General features: G+C 38.1%; 3 protein-coding genes across 12 annotated transcripts; all 3 read left to right on the top strand.

Moving 5' to 3' along the window:
- The first annotated feature begins 1,197 nt into the window (after positions 1 to 1,197).
- On the top strand, positions 1,198 to 3,542 carry LOC111461849 (bark storage protein A). Its single transcript, XM_023105558.1, has 5 exons — positions 1,198 to 1,464; positions 1,548 to 1,615; positions 1,709 to 1,864; positions 1,936 to 2,190; positions 3,095 to 3,542. The coding sequence occupies exons 1-5, from the start codon at positions 1,242 to 1,244 to the stop codon at positions 3,428 to 3,430; spliced, it is 1,038 nt and encodes a 345-aa protein (XP_022961326.1). The 5' UTR covers positions 1,198 to 1,241; the 3' UTR covers positions 3,431 to 3,542.
- Positions 3,543 to 4,299: 757 nt separating this feature from the next.
- On the top strand, positions 4,300 to 9,702 carry LOC111461847. Of its 10 annotated transcripts, none has more exons than XM_023105553.1 (4): positions 4,300 to 4,640; positions 7,907 to 8,204; positions 8,707 to 9,126; positions 9,217 to 9,702. In XM_023105553.1, exons 1-4 carry the CDS (start codon positions 4,433 to 4,435, stop codon positions 9,452 to 9,454), a joined length of 1,164 nt encoding a protein of 387 aa, XP_022961321.1. In that variant the 5' UTR covers positions 4,300 to 4,432; the 3' UTR covers positions 9,455 to 9,702. The 10 variants fall into 10 exon arrangements, with proteins under 10 accessions (XP_022961321.1, XP_022961316.1, XP_022961322.1 ...); XM_023105548.1 differs by having other exon boundaries at positions 9,157 to 9,702; XM_023105554.1 differs by having other exon boundaries at positions 8,707 to 9,131; positions 9,225 to 9,702.
- A 451-nt stretch (positions 9,703 to 10,153) lies between these two features.
- On the top strand, positions 10,154 to 16,508 carry LOC111461845 (protein tesmin/TSO1-like CXC 5). The gene is made up of 8 exons (XM_023105544.1): positions 10,154 to 11,191; positions 11,958 to 12,065; positions 12,867 to 13,044; positions 13,635 to 13,994; positions 14,294 to 14,394; positions 14,479 to 14,573; positions 15,219 to 15,623; positions 15,972 to 16,508. The coding sequence occupies exons 1-8, from the start codon at positions 10,905 to 10,907 to the stop codon at positions 16,211 to 16,213; spliced, it is 1,776 nt and encodes a 591-aa protein (XP_022961312.1). The 5' UTR covers positions 10,154 to 10,904; the 3' UTR covers positions 16,214 to 16,508.
- Positions 16,509 to 17,147: the final 639 nt, after the last annotated feature.

The raw sequence follows: 17,147 nt of genomic DNA, 5'->3' as shown, positions 1-17,147 counted from the left end.
TTGATGGCAGCGGACTTGCGATTGTGCGGCACTCACTTTCCAACGACAAGTGAGTTAAGTCAATTCATTCTTACGCCGCCTACGTCCAAGTGACGTATGCTCGAGCCAATTCTTGAAAACTAAAAATGAAGAGGAATCTCCACCGCTGGTAGATATTGTCTATTTTGGCTCCTGTCAGCCTCACTCATATACAAGACGTCTATTAGGGAGAGGTTTCCACATTCTTAAAAGAAATATTTTGTTCCTTCTCCAACCGATGTGGGATCTCACACGTTGAAATAAAATATATAAAACGTCGTAATCTTGACATAATCTAATTGGGGCGGGGCTATGAGATGAACACTATTCCAAAACTAAGAAAGTTTTGATATATTTCCTTTTTTAATGAGGGAATATAATGCATTCACATGTAAATCTTATATCTTTGATATTTTAGTATATAAGATACATGTCAATTCATGAAAACTACGGATTATGCATGGAAGAAAAATTTATGAATTTATAATAACAACAATTATGAAAGTCCATGTATTAAATTCATATCCAATATTAGCATGAATATATTAAAGAAATAAAAAAAATAATTAAAGAAATTTTTAACGTCAATAGAAGGATAAATGAGTCATTTTGTCCCACGGGAACGTGAATATTATATAACTTTCAACCATAAATGTTTGTATAGCTTGAGACGTTAGTTTTGGCCAATTTGATAAACATTTAAGAAATTGAAATAGTCAAAGCCACCATAAAAATATATATATAAACTCTTATCTTTGACACACAAAACAAGTCCTTATCTTTGAATGACCCGTCGATATCTTATCTGCTCGGGTTATAGTTAGCGTTCTAATAGTTTAAGCTTACCGCTAGCAAATATTGTCCTCTTTTGACTTTTCCTCTCGGGTTTCCCCTCACGATTTTTAAAACGTATAAACTAGAGAGAGGTTTACACACCGTGTTTGATTCTCCTTTCCCACTGATGTGGATCTTACACCATGTTTCATAATCACTCAACTTTGTAGGCGGCTTCCGAAGGTCCAAGACTCCATCAACCGTCTTGCTTCATGTCATTAACAACTTCCCATTTGTGTATTGTACAATTTTAAAACGACAACGCACAAGACATTGAATTCTCACACATGATAGACTTTGTAACATATGTAAACAAACACCCCACGTCTCTTCCAATTATATATCAACAGGCTTTTGAAACAAACTCTGGTTGAGATTGGAGAGGAAACATGGAGAGTCCTATGATGTTGGTCGGTGTAGTTATAATGCTATTGGAGATCAGCCTCATGGCCCATGCAGCTGTTCCTGCCACTGTCTTGAAACAGATTGATATGGTAAACAAAAATGGCCCTTATTTGGGCATAGTGGTGCCTAATGCCTTTGAAATGAACCCTCTTCTTCAATCTCCAAGCCTTGTGGTTGATCCTACTCTTCCACACTTGGATTTTTCAGGTCATCATCTCTATGCTTTTGCTTTTGTGTAAGGAACAGATAACAGTCGATTTTCGAGTTCTGATTCGTTTTACGTTTTATAGGTCGACGGTTTCGATTCGGACATATAAGAGGCAAGAAGGTCATAGTTGTGATGACAGGACTAAGCATGGTATGTCGTAAAAAAACGATTGTTTTGATATGTTTTAACTAATTGAATTATGCTGAGATCGGGACGATGCATTGATCTTCCATCTATGAATAGCTTAATGCAGGAACAACTACAGAGTTGCTTCTAACTCTGTTTAAGGTAACAGGTGTGCTTCACTATGGAATAGCAGGAAATGCTGATCCTGAGCTTGAAATTGGTGATGTAACTATTCCTGAGTATTGGGCTCATACAGGCTTATGGAATTGGCAGGTAAACAAATGAATCCCTCCAAGGGAAGCACTCAAAATAGTGTTTTTCTAATCATTTCATGTTGTGAGCAGCGGTTTGGAGATGGACCAGAGGACGAACTTGCATTAGAATCCAATGGAGATTACACAAGAGAAATTGGGTTCTTGAAATTTTCAAACTTCAATACAGTTGAGACAAAGAATGAAACATCTTTAGACAACCTTTTAAACAATGTTTGGTACCAACCAGAAGAGATCTTCCCTGTGGATGGAACTCCTGAAATCAGACAGCGTGTCTTTTGGATTCCTGTGGACAGACAATACTTTTCAGCAGCCAAGAAACTTGAGGTACCTGTCTGTATAACCCCACAACCTCCATAATAATTGAAACAATCATGTTCCAAGTTTGATTCTAGTGTAAGTTTGAAGTAATCAATTTGTAAAGCCGAGACTTACCCGCTTGCACATATTGTTGTTTTCTTTGGATTTTCTGTTCTGGGCTTTTCTCCTCGAGGTTTTAAAACTCGTCTGTTAGGGAGAGGTTGCACGTTCTTATAAGGAATGTTTTGTTCCCCTCTCCTACCAATATGAGATCTCACAATCCACCCCCTTGGGGCCTAGCGCCTTCGCTGGCACACCGTCCGGTAATTGGTATGGAAACCTCTCTCTGATAGACGTATTTTAAAACCTTGAGGGGAAGCTCAGAAGGGAAAAGCCCAAAGAACAATATCTACTGGCGGTAGACTTGGGCTGTTATAAATGATGTGCCAGCGAGGATGTTGAGCCTCCAAGGGAGTGGATTGTGAGATTCCATGACGGTTGGAATGGAGAACGAAACATTCCTTATAAGAATGTGGAAACCTCTTCATAGCAGATACGTTTTAAAACCGTGAGACTGATAGTGATACATAATGGGCAAAAACTGACAACTTCTGTAACCAATGGACTTAGACTGTTACAAATGGTATCTGAGTCGGTGACCAGATGGTGCAAGGCACTAGTCGGAATAGGGCTATACGCTCTCTATAAAGGAAAGCTCAAAAAGACAATATTTGCTAGTGACGGACTTGAGGACGGTTACACAAACGAACCAAACTCGATTGGGTTGCTATAAAAAGAGATCAGGAGAGAACACAACACAACAATTGGGCGTGTTAAAGATTTTAAAGCTCTATCTCTCTGATTTGCACAATATATAGTATGAGGCCTCGTGAAAATTCATAATTCGGTTCCTGTAATTTCATGACTACAGGGACTGAAGTTGGAAGGGTGTGTGAACTCAACAGCTTGCTTACCAAGAGCGCCTGTTGCAGTGAGAGTGCAAAGAGGGGTCACTGCCAATGTGTTTGTTGACAATAAATCTTACAGAGAGTTCCTGCATTCAACATTCAATGTGACCCCCATTGACATGGAATCTGCAGCTGTGGCGCTCGTCTGTCTTCAACAAAAGATACCCTTCATTGCAATTAGATCACTGTCTGATTTGGCTGGTGGAGGCTCTGCTTTGTCCAATGAGGCTGCCGCCTTTGCTGGGCTTGCATCCCAGAACGCTGTCACTGCTCTCATTAAATTCATCACTTTATTGTGATAAAGCAGATAGACACTAGCAATTTCTTCAACAAAGAATTATTAATAATGCAGTGTTGTGAACTTTTAATATCCTGTTCTTTTTATCAATAATGATGTGATCTTTCTCCTCATTTTTATTTCTACCCATCTTATTGGTTGGGAGTGAATCTTACGTTGGCTGATTTAGAAAATGATCGTGAGTTTATAAGCAAGGAACACATCTCTATTGGTAATGAGGCTTTAGGAAGCCCAAAACAAAGCCATGAAAGTTTATGCTCAGAGTGAATAATATCATATCATTGTGGAGACCGATGATTCTTGGTTTTTGGGGTTGTGGGTGTATTCCTCTAGTATCAAAAAGACTTCTCTCTGTGATGCTGCTCATGATCTTACATACATGTATGCAGCAGGTGCATTGTGTGGGGTGGCTATGCTGTGTAAACCGTGCTAGCCATTCGGACCGAGTTTGACATTGTTTTGTACCGATCGTCTCGTTATGTAGTAGTCTAAGTTTACCACTATTAGATATTGTCCACTTTGGCTCGATAAGTATCGTCGTCGGCTTCACGATTTTAAAACGCGTCTATTAAAACCAATTTATAATGGATTATAAGAGGATTTGTAAAACTTATTAATACACTAATTTCTTTATTTTAAAGAAAAAATAAGAAAATTATAAACGAAATAATTATAAACTAAAGGTTGATAATTTTTAGTCTGTTCAAATAATTTAAAGTAACATAATTGATTACCATAAATAATAATTACAAATTTGGTAAATTTGTAAATTAAACGGTGGGAAAATGTGTTATATTTATTTTGCCCGAAACGGTCAGCGGAAGCGGAAGGAGGCATACCCTTTTACGTAATTTCTCATGCTGAATTCCTCATAACTAGAATTTAGGGTTTATGAATTTACATTCCATCTTTTTCAACGATAATCGGCGTTCACACTTCAGACCGACCCGTTCGTCCCTGTACATCGTATCAGGCAGAAGAGTTAGGAAAACAAGGCGAAAGGATGGGTTCCAGGGGTAAAGACTCTACGACTCACCATCAGCCGTTATTGAGCAGTCTTGTTGTCCGGCCTTCAAATAGTGACGGGGGTGGTGGCGGAGTCGGTGGAACCAGTGGCGGCCGCGTTGGTCGTGGAAGCGATTATGAGGCGGGTGAGGTTCCCCGTGACCCTCCACAATATTCTCGATTGGATCGATATTCAGATGATTTGGGTTCGTTATTATTCTACCGTACACCTTTGTTTTTGCTCGGTTTTCGAGCTATGATTGAATGAGTAGTTTCTGTGCTTAAATGTTTTTTTTTCCTTCTAAAAAACTTGTCACCGTGTTGAAGTTAATTGCTTGGCGACTTTAGGTAGGATTTTTATGCATTATTTGGTGGAAAACTTATTTTCAATGACAGAAAGTAAATTACAATCCAATCCGAGTCAATGGAGATTATTAGATTGTTCATCGAGGCTAAAAGACGACTTAAAGCTTTAAAGGGAAAGTGATGTTTACTCCAAGATAATGTAGTCAGTCACTATTGATTCAACAAAGCTATCCAAACCCTTACCTTTTGCAGTTAGAGGTTCGCATGGTCCTTTCTAGCCTAAGTTTTCAATAAGACGCTCCATTGATTCATAGCCACAGAATCACCTTCTCTTTTATGGAAGGATGGTCGCTGAGTCTTGATACCTTCAGAATTTATATGATATATCAATGTTCTTTCTCAGAAGTTGATGTAAAGATTACAGATACATAAATGTGTATATAACTTGTAAATTTATGTCACTACATGTTTACAAGTTCCTTCCATTAGGTTCCTTGTCTCAAAATTATAGGCGTCCTTGTAAATTTTGTTTCAGCTAAATTCCAGTTTGCGAGTTCTGTTTCAATTGTGGGGGGATAATTTAGTTAACCGAAGTATGTTGTAGTTTCATGGGAGATGGAACCCTTAGATATGCTTCGAAAGAAAATAAAGAAAACCATCCTGGCTCTCTTTTCCTGGATGGATAATTGAAGAAATCTTAATAGTATTACTCCTTAGGTTCCATGACTCTATACTCTTGTTGGTCTTTTCTCATATTTTTTAGTTAGACCTTATCAAAGAGCTTTGCCAAGATAATTGCAGTTTGACTCATCTGTATTATTATTATTCTCCCTGTTCCTTCTTGCTGCCTTACCACAGAGAACTTATGCACCCCAACCCCCCCCGGATATGAATGCATGCATTTATAGACAAATATCCATCTGCCGTTGGTAAGAGAGGATGATTTTTTTTATGTCTTTCACCTAGAGGAATGCTATCTAAGATTTTTACTCAAAATGGTGGATTATTGGAATTAATGGGTTTCATCACCGTTGATTCCGACCAATTTATGACGGCGTTTGGTGAGTTCAATAATCATGCATTATGTATACCCTGCCATTAGAGACACAGTCGAGTGCCAATTCCACAGGCCAGATTTTCATTTTCTTTTTTTTGAAACTTGTTGGAGAGGATGTATTGGTTATTTGCAGAAGATATTTGAGTATTTTTCCTAGGTCTCTAGCAAACTTTTTTATAAGCTTATATTCTCATCTCGTGCAAACTTAGTTTAATTTATTAGAAAATATCAAAGTGTGTATGTAATTTGACATTTTCTTTTGATTCATAACATACTAGGATAGGATGCATTGATAACTAGGGTTTTGCAAATCCGTTTTTGGTTATCACTTTGATCTTATAGTAAATGTTGTGATGTTCCGGTGACAAATGAATTCCGTGGCCTCTTTGTTTCTTTTATTTTATCCCCGTTTTCTTTTGCATATCGAGAATGTCAATCTACTTCCGCATGTCAAACTTTTTTTCTGGGAATAAAATTTTCTATTCTCTTACAGCTTTGTGTTGCCGCCTGCAAGAACTTAGATCTTGAGGAGGGCTTTGGGTAAGTGCAGTCTCAGTTTACGATCCTGGGAATTGCTCTTTTTTCCATGTTAAGACAATTTAATTTGGGGTTAAAATTTGTGCAAGAAATTCTGGGTTGCTGAGTGGAGAGCTATCAATTCAACCGTTGTCATTTTGGGATATTTATGGTATTGGGCTTGGTTGGAGTAAGATATGTTTGAATACTGATCATAATCAAATCATGGTGAGGTGAGGGTTTTCTCTTGAGAAATTGAAGGCGATCAAATAACAAGCTAAAGAAGTGTTGTTGGCCTGCCTGGTTGAGACTTTTGGTATGAGCTCTAAATGAACTTAATGGTGCTTGACTTTGGCTCTCTGCAAGAAATGAACTTAAAGGTGGACTTTTTCACTGTCTATATTTCCATCCAAGGGGTGAGGTTATTCTCATGGAACAGACATTGATTGGGTTGTATTGGTTGATTAAGGGCCATCTGGGTTATGTATAGCAATTCTTGATCTATTTTTCAGATTCATTAAGGGTTGATTTGCAGGAAAACTTGGGATCTTCATATTTCATTTTGTACCTCATCCTACAATTAGGGCTTTGTTTTAATTAAGTATTTGGTAGTGTGAATTGGTATAGCAATGGCAGCCCAGTGGCCTACAATTGAATTAACTGCATTCCTCTCATCCTTTCAACTCTTACAAATCATGGTCAATGATTGAAGGTATCATTGGTCATTTCAACAGGATGTGGCTAGCCAACTAGACTCTACGGAAAATTGTTCTTGCAGTATGCATGGAAATCCATCGGTATGATTTGGAAAGCAGTAACGAACTTTTGTGACCATGCAAGTAAGATTTGGAGTTGACTTCTTAAATAACAGAGGAGTAGGGTGGGTGCCATTGCTCAATCTGGATTTTGGATACTTTAATTTATGTGGGTTTTTTTATGACGGTTTGTTTCCTGTAAGCTTTTTGCTTTGGTCTTACTGATCCTCCCAGGTGTCATTCAACTGAAGAATTTTGTATATTGGCATGGGTTGATTGTTCCTTTGTGATTGACTCTAGCTTGTATGTGTTGTTCATTTAAGATTGGGCTATTGGTGGACGTCCTTTCTCATTGCCAGGACATCGGTGCACTGAGTTTTTGCTTCTTCAAGACATGGTTTTGGGCACATTGCTGGGTTTGTGGAAAATTGGAAATAGAATCTTTCTAGGCTATGGTGGTTCAAATTATAGATGGATGTGGGTTTTACATGTACTAACGCTGGATGTGTGTTCATTGCAAGTAGCCATGGTTTTGCTATCTTTTTGCTTCTGTTAAAATTTCGCATGATGTGGTGGTGGTAACATATGGAACCTGCACAGGCAGTTAACATCAGAACTTTCTCTCTTCTCTGCATCTTTGCACATTCTTTTGCTCTGTTCTCAGAGAGGAGATGCCAACATTGAATGGCAATGGTTGTCAGTTTTTTTGGTTGGTCCTTTTGCAGTTGTATCAGAGAAAATCTTTGGAGATATATGGTTGTTGTACTTCGAGTAGTTTTCCTATGCAACATGTTACTTTTCTTAATATCTTATGAACCCACTCCCTTTTTTATTTCAGGATATAGAATGCATGCAGGTTCAGTTTCTCCCACACGTCGTCGGGATGATCATAGATATATTTCTGATTTTGATCATTCTAGTGGTCTCACACGGGGCCGTGAATTTGGTGGTGGGAGGGATCTTGGTAGGTATCGAGATACTTCGCCTCATTACAGTCGAAGAGTAAGTGGTGGCAGACCATTTGGGAGAGGTTTTGATGGCCCTGGACATGCTCCTGGGCCATTTAGAGGGGAACGTAGTAAAAATAATCCAAATGTGCGTCCTAGGGATGGGGATTGGTATTGCTCAGATCCTTTGTAAGTACTAATCTAGCACCACAATTTGATATATATATATATATAGCAATGGATTTACTTCTGTTTTGTACAGATAAACCTTAGCTGATAACCATGCCATTACACCTTTTAGATATATTAATTAGAAATTTAACCGTTGCATGGAATAGGATCCTTTCTATTGATGTATTTTGGTTGGTTTAATTCTTTTTTTTTTTTTTTCACGTCGTGGATTCTATATCATTTGTTTATTTTGTTTTTATTTTTTAAACGTAACTCTGAGGTTGTTTTTCCTATAAGAATTCTGTCATGCATATTACTTTTATGGATTTAAAAAAGAGAGCATATTTCTTTTATGGATTTGGCTGTAGTGGTTGTATCGAATGAAACATGATTCATCAGAGAAGCTCGAATGTGTGTGCCAATCTTTTATTTTAATGCATAGCTTACTGTACATTCTTACATTACATTGCTTCATGGTGCTATTCTTTTCTCAAACCAGTTTATTCTTATTCTTCATTAGATGTGACAACTTAAACTTTGCAAGACGAGAATTTTGTAACAACTGCAACAGACCCCGCACTGGAGCTGGTGGAAGTCCTCGAAGAGGAGGCTATGTTGGCCCACCATCCCTGCATTCTCCTCCTAGACGCTTTGCTGCCCACCCAATTGAACGTTCTCCCGGCAGGACTGTTAATGAATATAGGTCACCTCCCCGTGGTTGGGCCAGGGATGGTCCTAGGGAGATTGCAGCTGGTGGTCTGGCACCTCCGAGGTATGAAAGCAGGTATTCCGATCATCACCTGCGGAGAGATAGGGTTGATTATCTAGAAGACAGCTTCAGAGGAAGATCCAAGTTCGATAGGCTACCTCCTTCAGATTGGTCCCTTAGAGACAATGGAAGGGATGACTTCATCAACGAGAGGAAGGGATTTGAAAGAAGGCCACTATCACCAAAGGGATTTGAAAGAAGGCCACTATCACCAAAGGGATTTGAAAGAAGGCCGCAATCACCAAAGGGATTTGAAAGAAGGCCACTATCACCACCACCACTGTCATTGCTTCCTCAGCGTGGGCGATGGGCTCGCGACGTTAGAGAAAGGAGCCGTTCCCCAATCAGAGGTCCAGTCAGATCACCATTGAGAGTCCCTCTTCGGTCTCCATTAAGCGGTGGCCTTCCACCAAAAGACTATCGCAGAGATGTTTTTGTTGAAAGGGAGCGTGACGATAGGCGTGGCCTAGGACGAGATCGCGATGGAGGTCCATTTTAGTGTCAAAACTCGAAGCTTTTCGTGGCTTCCCATGTAATTTTTGGTTAGAACAGCACCCTGTAATCTGTGTTTAGAGACGTGGAAAGAGAGAGAGAAAGGATGTTAAGAAGAGCGTGGTTGATTTTTCCGAACTGGTCCAGTATGGAAACTTGCTATCCGTGTGTTTCTTGTTTCTAATTATTTTATGCTGTAGTTGGCAGCCAGGTGAAATAGTGAAGTAAATGGTTTAATATATTGTTCTTTCTCAATTGTCAGATGTGGGAAAGATAATAGAAATTGTTGCTTGCTTCTCACGCAATTATTTTCGTAGGTAAATTTTAAAATTTGTAGATATCTTCTTGATCACGCAATGTTAATTACTGCGTTTTTTTTTTGTTTTTTTTTACCTGCAACAAACTATTAACCAAAGGTAAAATTTCCTAATTTACTTTAATAATAGAGATGGAATAACACGAAAACTTACCAACTTAATTATAAACGTTGGTAACGCGATTTGTAAAATATTTGTTTAATCAATTTCCGATTTTTAATCCTGACCGTTACTCTCGTGATACGATGTTTGATCCAGACCGTCCATTCACATTTGCTGTACGTGTAATCGAAAGTAGAGAATCTCGTCGTTTGGCAGCTCGACGTAATGAGCTGAGCGAGCTCTCCCATTTTACCTCCAAATTTAGAATCCGAGTCGACTACTTGCGCGGCTACCGCCAAATTTATTTCTCCCTTTTTATTTATTTATTTATTTACATTTTCAGTAACGGAATCTTAATTCAATTTTCTTTCCTTTTTGGCCAGATCTTTCAATCAAGTCTCTCCACGTGTCCCTTGATCTTCCCGCTGTACACGTGTGGTTCAGCTAGTGGAAGACCCATCGCCAGTATGTTAATTTCGCCCACATGGGAAAATATCTGGACTTTCGTGATCCGACGGCTATTGCGTGGAGTTTTCTTCGCTCTATGAATTAGCAGCGTTGGATTAGCTGGTTTGTCATTTGCCGTCTGATCGAATTAAGTGGATGAATCTCACCGTTGAATATTTGGAAAAAAATTGAAATTCAAAATCTCGAGAGGGAGAGAAACGAAGAACGTAAGCCTTCTTGCTCGTCTTCTTGTTCTGTCTATCCGTACTGTATACAAATCATTATTGCATAGCCCTAGGCCTCGTCTCCTTTAGTTTACCTTCTCTTTGGCTATCTTCGAGTATCGAAATTCTTGTGATTTTAGGTAATAGAGGCCAGCTTTGGCGTCTAAGTTTTTTCAGTTTCGAAATTGCGTGTTTTTGTGCATGATCTTTACCGCCGTTGTTGGACTGGGATTCGCGCCGGAAATTAGGAAGGTTGAGTTGATTTTCTCGAGTTTGAATTGTTGGTTTTGAATAAGCGGATTGAGGAAGTTTTGGAAAGGATTTGAAAATTGGTTGTTAGAGGTTTGATACTTGAAATTCAAATTTAATGGGTGAAGTAGGGAATCGGGAGACGGATAATTTACCCCCGCCAAATGCTCAAACTAATAGTGCGGAAGTCGTTTCATCTGATGTTCCTGCTAAGAAACTAGCTAGGCAGCTGAATTTTACGGGGCTTGGTGGTGCAGTCTTGCCAGACCTCCCTCATTTTCATCCTCAGCCTCGGTCTCAATCAGACTCACCGGCTGTGATGGTGGTGCAGAGTCAGTCGCAGCCAAAGTCCCCACAACATTTGATGGTTTCGCCCATTGGAACACAAGCGCCTCATCCTGTGAGGTCTGCTTGAGATCTCTTGCTTTCTTTGACGAATTCTGTGAGCTTTGTCAAGTATTTATCTTTTTCTTTCTGTTGGGGAAGGGCGGGTGGGATTTCGCAAAAATTGTTTCCATTTTTATCAGAGATCTATATTAATAAATAAATTAGCTCGGAGTGTGATATTTATCCAATTGTGTCGTATCGAGATTACTTCATTTATTTCTAACTTATTTCATTTAAATTCTGGTCTTCTGTTGTGTCATTTACTCGAAAGTTCTTGCCCCCTTTCCTCCTGAGTTAGAAAGTTCGTTCATTTTTGTTTGGGGGTTAGATTTTGTGCTTTTTGTCAGTGGTTCTTTAGGCGTTGCTTAGTTTCATCTCGTCGATTTTAACTATGTATTTGGCATCTTAGTTTCGTAGTTTTTGTCTCATTTGATAGGTTAGGCAAAGATCTTCAATAAATCTTTTATCTCTCATTTAAAAGAGATCTTTTTCTGTAAATTTTCCTTAAATTTTATTTTTTTTTCCTTTTCTGATTAGGATGGATTTTAACACTGTTTCCCTGTACTATATTCTAGCTGCGACCTTGTCTTTAATGTGGATCAAGACGTCTAACCTCTATTGCCAAGGCGACTTCAGTTTGAGTGTGTTCTTGAAGTTTATAAGTAGCAAAGTTGAATTCAGTGCCTGCTCATGTTTTTTTTTAAGTGCTTCTAAGAACGTTTGACAACTTGGGATAATTTTATAATTGATGTGTGACTCGGTTTTTATTTACTCTTTTGGCCAGAAAGCCAGATTCTCCGAAGTCAAGATCAAGGTCTAATGTTGAAACAAAAGATGCTACTCCAAAGAAACAAAAACAGTGCAACTGCAAACACTCACGCTGCTTAAAGCTGTAAGAACATGATCTATATGCTTTTACAAAGTTGGTTACCCCATAGGTTGATCCCTTTTAAACCAATTTGTTAATTCTGTGCTAATGTAGCATATCTACAACACATCCAATGCCTTAGTACAGTTATTCTGATCCGTCGTTCTGTAACATTTATTAATAGTTTCTGGATTTTGATTTCTCTTTGGTACTCCTATAATTGCTTTATTGTTTTTGCTAACCATGGTCGACCTCTTGTTGAAATGTTGGAAGTACTGCAGCAGCCAAATATTCTAGTGGCCTTTTGGATAATAGTGAGGTGTATGTTATTTATGGAGTTGCGGTAATATTTATATTTATTGCAAGTAATCGTCAATATTTCGTTTTACCCCCCTTGTAGTTCAATCTATGGCCATTTATTCCGTAATTGAATTGAATAAAGACCAGTGGAGATCAATTAGCATTTTGCAGTTTGAATGAATTGGATCTAATATTAATTCATATGACGTTTAGCCAGCAGGACGAATAGCTTTTCTGATTGTATGTGAATAAACTTTTAATAATATTGATAACTTCAATTTTGATATGGCCACTGGTAGCATTACTCTACTATATAGAGTCTACTCTACATCCTCCTGCAAAATACCATAAGTAGCAGATCAAAATTATCTCGAAATGTCCTCTTAATAAGTAGTTAGAGAATATAAGTAAACTAACCTAATAATGTGGATTTTTGTATCTTTTTACATTATGAACTTTAGTATGAATATGGGTAGTTTGTTGCCTTCAAATTTTCGTCATAGCTGAAACAAAATTAATCAACAGGTATTGCGAGTGCTTTGCTTCTGGAATATACTGTGATGGTTGCAATTGCACAAATTGCTATAACAATGTGGAGAATGAAGCTTTCAGGAGAGAAGCAGTTGAAACTACTTTAGAACGTAATCCAAATGCATTCCGACCAAAAATTGCTAGCAGCCCACATGGAACACGAGAGGTCAGGGTACGTGTGTTGGTTTGAATCCAAGTGTAATGGACACTTTACATCATGGTTTTTATATATATATATATATATATCCACGAACTGAATGAGGAATATTAGGTATTTAGTTAATTTTAGTCACTTTAGCAATTCATTTGAGAAACTTCTTTCCTTTCTGTGCAATTAATTAGAAAATAGCAGTATACCATCTGAGTGGCGTCACATTAATTTCTAGAGAAGATGTTACTCTGTTGTCTTGATTCATTTGAGGAATTAAACAAAGTTCTGGTTCTGGAGATGATCGGATATTTAGTTGAATTTAGAGCTATCAATAGTGGTTCCAAGTTCTTCGTGAATGTTCAGTCGATGTTATGTCTACCTTTTTTGTATCACATTTTAGGAACAATTTCAGAGAAAGCATGTTACGTTTTGTGAGGGCCTAGTATTGGCTTCTGACATTTTTCTTCATTGATTTGAATCTCTTTATTCTTCTTATCATTTTTCACTTGGCATATGCAAACGAAGTTTGATGTGTTATCATCACTGCTATACAATAAAGAGATTGTTCGTGTTTTATTTACAACGAGATGAACTATTTTGAGCATATGTAGGATGAGGTTGGAGATGTGGTAATGCTGGGAAAGCACAACAAAGGATGCCATTGCAAGAAATCAGGTTGCTTAAAGAAGTATTGTGAGTGTTTTCAGGCCAATATCCTCTGCTCTGAAAACTGTAAGTGCATGGACTGTAAGAATTTTGAAGGCAGTGAAGAGAGACAAGCTCTTTTCCATGGTGACCATGTCAGCAACATGGCTTATATTCAGCAGGCAGCCAATGCTGCAATAACTGGAGCTATTGGATCGTCTGGTTATGCTTACCTTCCCACTTCAAAGAAAAGAAAAGTCCCAGAGCTATGCTTTGCCTCTGTAGGGAAGGATCCCCCCCTCAACAGCATTCCACAATTTCATCAGGTAGTATCTTCAGAATATGAAATTTTGATTTCTGATAGAAATGTTCTTTCCTTAGTGTGCTGACATCTTAATGTGGAAAACTGTTAGCTTGTTCATTGAGACTGTAAGACATAAAAATGAACCTTTTGTGCTCTAATAATAATAAATTACTTTTTGTATTGGAGCTCAGCTATAGTCTGTTCTTTATGCAGTCGGAAGCTCTTATTTTCTTCGTAATAAAGCTGTATGCATTTGTATGTTATAATTTATGAGTCAGGGCTCGCGATCAAGGTACTAACTTCATTCTTTGTGTTTATCAGGTGAATAATTTAATGTCTTCAGGCACGTCTACATCATCTCCCCTCCCAGTTGCTCATGCTGGCAGCCCTGCAGCACCGGGGACTTCAAAGTTTTCATTCAGGTATCAGTCGAATGGTTTCTGGAATTTGTAGTCACGCAGTCAACCAGCTTGCATATTGAACTAAACGTGTACCATTTTTTTAAGGTCCTTATTAGCTGACCTCGTCCAGCCACACGACTTGAAGGAGCTTTGCTCAGTTTTAGTGGTGTTGTCAAGTGAAGTTGCCAAGAACATAGCAGGTAATGCGTTTTCAAAATTTGCATGTTATTGCGAGGATTTAAGATTTTGTTCAAGAAGTTAGAGAGTGTTTTGCAAGATGATTAGATCAGTTGGTGTTGTGAATATCGTACACAATGAATGTATGCCTACTTGCATCAATAAGAGTTTCTACTCATCTTGTCATTCTGGCCTGAGAGAATGTATGCCTCTAGGACTGGGGCCATGAGGTCTGGGTATCGCAGCATTTCTTTAGCAAAGATCTGCTTTAAGAATAATATAACTGCAGAAAAGGAATTTACCTTGGACCTCGTTAATTAGCTTTTGAAGGTTAAAAAAATAAAGCACGGGAATGGCTTCCCAGCAGCAGCATGAACAAACAGTGTAATTTGCCTCTCTTTTTCAGAAAACACCGAAGTTGATTAATCTTTATTCCTCTTGGGGTGTTGTGTTAGATGATAATATGTTTCTTTGAGAATCGGACTACGCTGAAATAGGAGAAAAAGGTGGCTACTAAGGAAAAACTCTATGCTGGTTACGATTTTGACAGTTTATCTTGCTCTATTGCTGGTTTGTTTTTTAGTAATTAGTATGCTTCCGGAACCTTAATGAACTAGCATTAATTGCACTCTATAAATGACATGAAAATTCTTTATATGTCTGTCCAGAAAAAAGAATTGCTGAGGAGCAGATAAATGATCCACTACAGATTTCCCGTGCTTCATCAGCTGGAGATGGGTCACAGCATCAGAAGGCAGATGAGAAAGCTGCCGATGGTGGGTGTGGAAGTTTAAACCAAAGTGAGATGCCTGTACATGATAATCACTCAGATAGTTCAGATATGACAAAATCAAGGCCAATGTCCCCAGGAACCTTAGCTTTAATGTGTGACGAACGAGATACAATGTTCATGGGAGCAGCTCCAGCTGATCGTTTGGCAGGGCATGGTTGCAACACATCATCGCATGTGCCTGATAAGTCTGTGTCAGAAGTCTACATAGAGCAGGAACGGATCGTGTTGACGAAGTTTCGAGATTGTCTTAATAAACTCATCACTCTTGGAGAGATTAAGGGTAATCTTGTGTCTTGATGCTTGATAAACTTATTATATAACTGTGTAAAAGGCCAGAAAATCAGAGGAATTATTGAACCATATCTGCGGTAACATTTAACATCTAAAGCAACTACTTGTTTCTTGAAGAATTAACCTAGCATACTACTAAATCTGCCTGAAAAATCAAAAAGCTTATCTTTCAATCTTTAGTGATAGATTTTTAAACATAGCCTGATACGACCACTCATACTCTAGCTAGTTTCTCATGTAATGTTCCAATAGAGTGCAAATGGTCCTTTTGGTTTATGTTCACATCATGCCTTTCCCATAAGTGAACTAACTATGGTCTTGAATATGTACATTGCAGAAACAAACTTCACGTCTAGAAGCGAAGAGAGGAGCGAAAATCAAAGCAACAATTTCACAACAAATAGCGGATGCGAACAGGGAACTATCGACAATGGGGTCATAAAAAATGTCGCTCTCTCGGCACCCATAATACCGCAAGTCGGTACCTCAGCTGGTCGTCCTAGTAATGATCTGCTACCCAGAATTCTACCCCTTCCTGAAAATGGGAAGAGTAAACCAGAAGTTGACAGAGAAGTGTAGAAAAACCCCAAGAAAGTAACTGGCCTGTTGTTCCATCTGTGTAGTTACAGTCCATTGTTCATTCAGGTTTGCTTCCTGAAACTGGTCTGTTCAAGTTTGCTGTGGTGATCTGATTTCAATATGTATTATTCGTTTTTATAGTTTCATCAGATTTTGAGGCCAATTTTGTGTCCCAATCGTAGATAGAGATCTTGTAATTGCTAATCATTGTAAGAGATAGATACAAAGAGCAATAATTCATCCCATTTGATGACCAATGAAATAAAATATTAGCATCATTATGCATTTTTATTCATTATAGGCTCTGCTTTTATATTGAAATATTCTGTAATTGTCACTCTGAAAAATAGCTTGGCAAGGATCAAAGTGAGTTTGGATTGATGCTTATAGAGTTATTTAATTATACACTTACTTGAACGGAAAAGTTTCACCAAATGGTTCGAAAAGGTTAAAAGACGTCGGTGTTAATTTGCTGTTGATTTTTATTTCTTGTCGACTTTGGGTCGATTCGTCCTCCATCCTAAGATGCAGAGGTTTTGGAATCGTCCTCGCCATAATATTTGTTCCTTTTCTCTCTAACAACAATGTCACCTTTATCGTTTGTAAAACTATCAATAAAGCTAACAAAGTTGGCTATGATTAATTTTATTATATTAATGAATGTCGTTATGTCCGTCACCAGATGTTTTCGATAATCCCCTGACATTTTAAGTAAGGTTAAACTCCTCTCGATGCCTTAAATGACCTTCATTGTTGTCGTTGAATCCTCATCACACTTGTTGCTCATAATGTCACTTAAGTCAGAAGAAGATAATGGTTCGTTTATTTTTGTGTAGGTCTACTTTTGAGAGTCGGGTTAAAAAAACTATCAGATTTACAAGCTCCTAATTTGAATTACTAAATTAAAAAAATTATTATAGAATTAATTAAATTA

Source organism: Cucurbita moschata, unplaced genomic scaffold, assembly GCF_002738365.1.
Source record: "Cucurbita moschata cultivar Rifu unplaced genomic scaffold, Cmos_1.0 Cmo_Scf00025, whole genome shotgun sequence".
Taxonomy (NCBI): Eukaryota; Viridiplantae; Streptophyta; class Magnoliopsida; order Cucurbitales; family Cucurbitaceae; genus Cucurbita; species Cucurbita moschata.
Note: the sequence above shows the minus strand (reverse complement) of the source record. Positions and strands in the feature narration are given on the sequence as shown.

Excerpts from the sequence above, each read along its gene's own strand:
- LOC111461849 (XM_023105558.1), top strand. The coding sequence starts at position 1,242 with ATGGAGAGTCCTATGATGTTGGTCGGTGTAGTTATAATGCTATTGGAG. Across the intron at positions 1,616-1,708 it reads TGATGACAGGACTAAGCATG|CTTAATGCAGGAACAACTAC; the intron begins GTATGTCGTAAA and ends ATCTATGAATAG. Across the intron at positions 2,191-3,094 it reads CAGCAGCCAAGAAACTTGAG|GGACTGAAGTTGGAAGGGTG; the intron begins GTACCTGTCTGT and ends TCATGACTACAG.
- LOC111461847 (XM_023105546.1), top strand. The coding sequence starts at position 4,433 with ATGGGTTCCAGGGGTAAAGACTCTACGACTCACCATCAGCCGTTATTG. Across the intron at positions 4,641-7,906 it reads TCGATATTCAGATGATTTGG|GATATAGAATGCATGCAGGT; the intron begins GTTCGTTATTAT and ends TTTTTATTTCAG. Across the intron at positions 8,205-8,706 it reads TGGTATTGCTCAGATCCTTT|ATGTGACAACTTAAACTTTG; the intron begins GTAAGTACTAAT and ends ATTCTTCATTAG.
- LOC111461845 (XM_023105544.1), top strand. The coding sequence starts at position 10,905 with ATGGGTGAAGTAGGGAATCGGGAGACGGATAATTTACCCCCGCCAAAT. Across the intron at positions 11,192-11,957 it reads CAAGCGCCTCATCCTGTGAG|AAAGCCAGATTCTCCGAAGT; the intron begins GTCTGCTTGAGA and ends TCTTTTGGCCAG. Across the intron at positions 14,395-14,478 it reads ACTTCAAAGTTTTCATTCAG|GTCCTTATTAGCTGACCTCG; the intron begins GTATCAGTCGAA and ends CATTTTTTTAAG.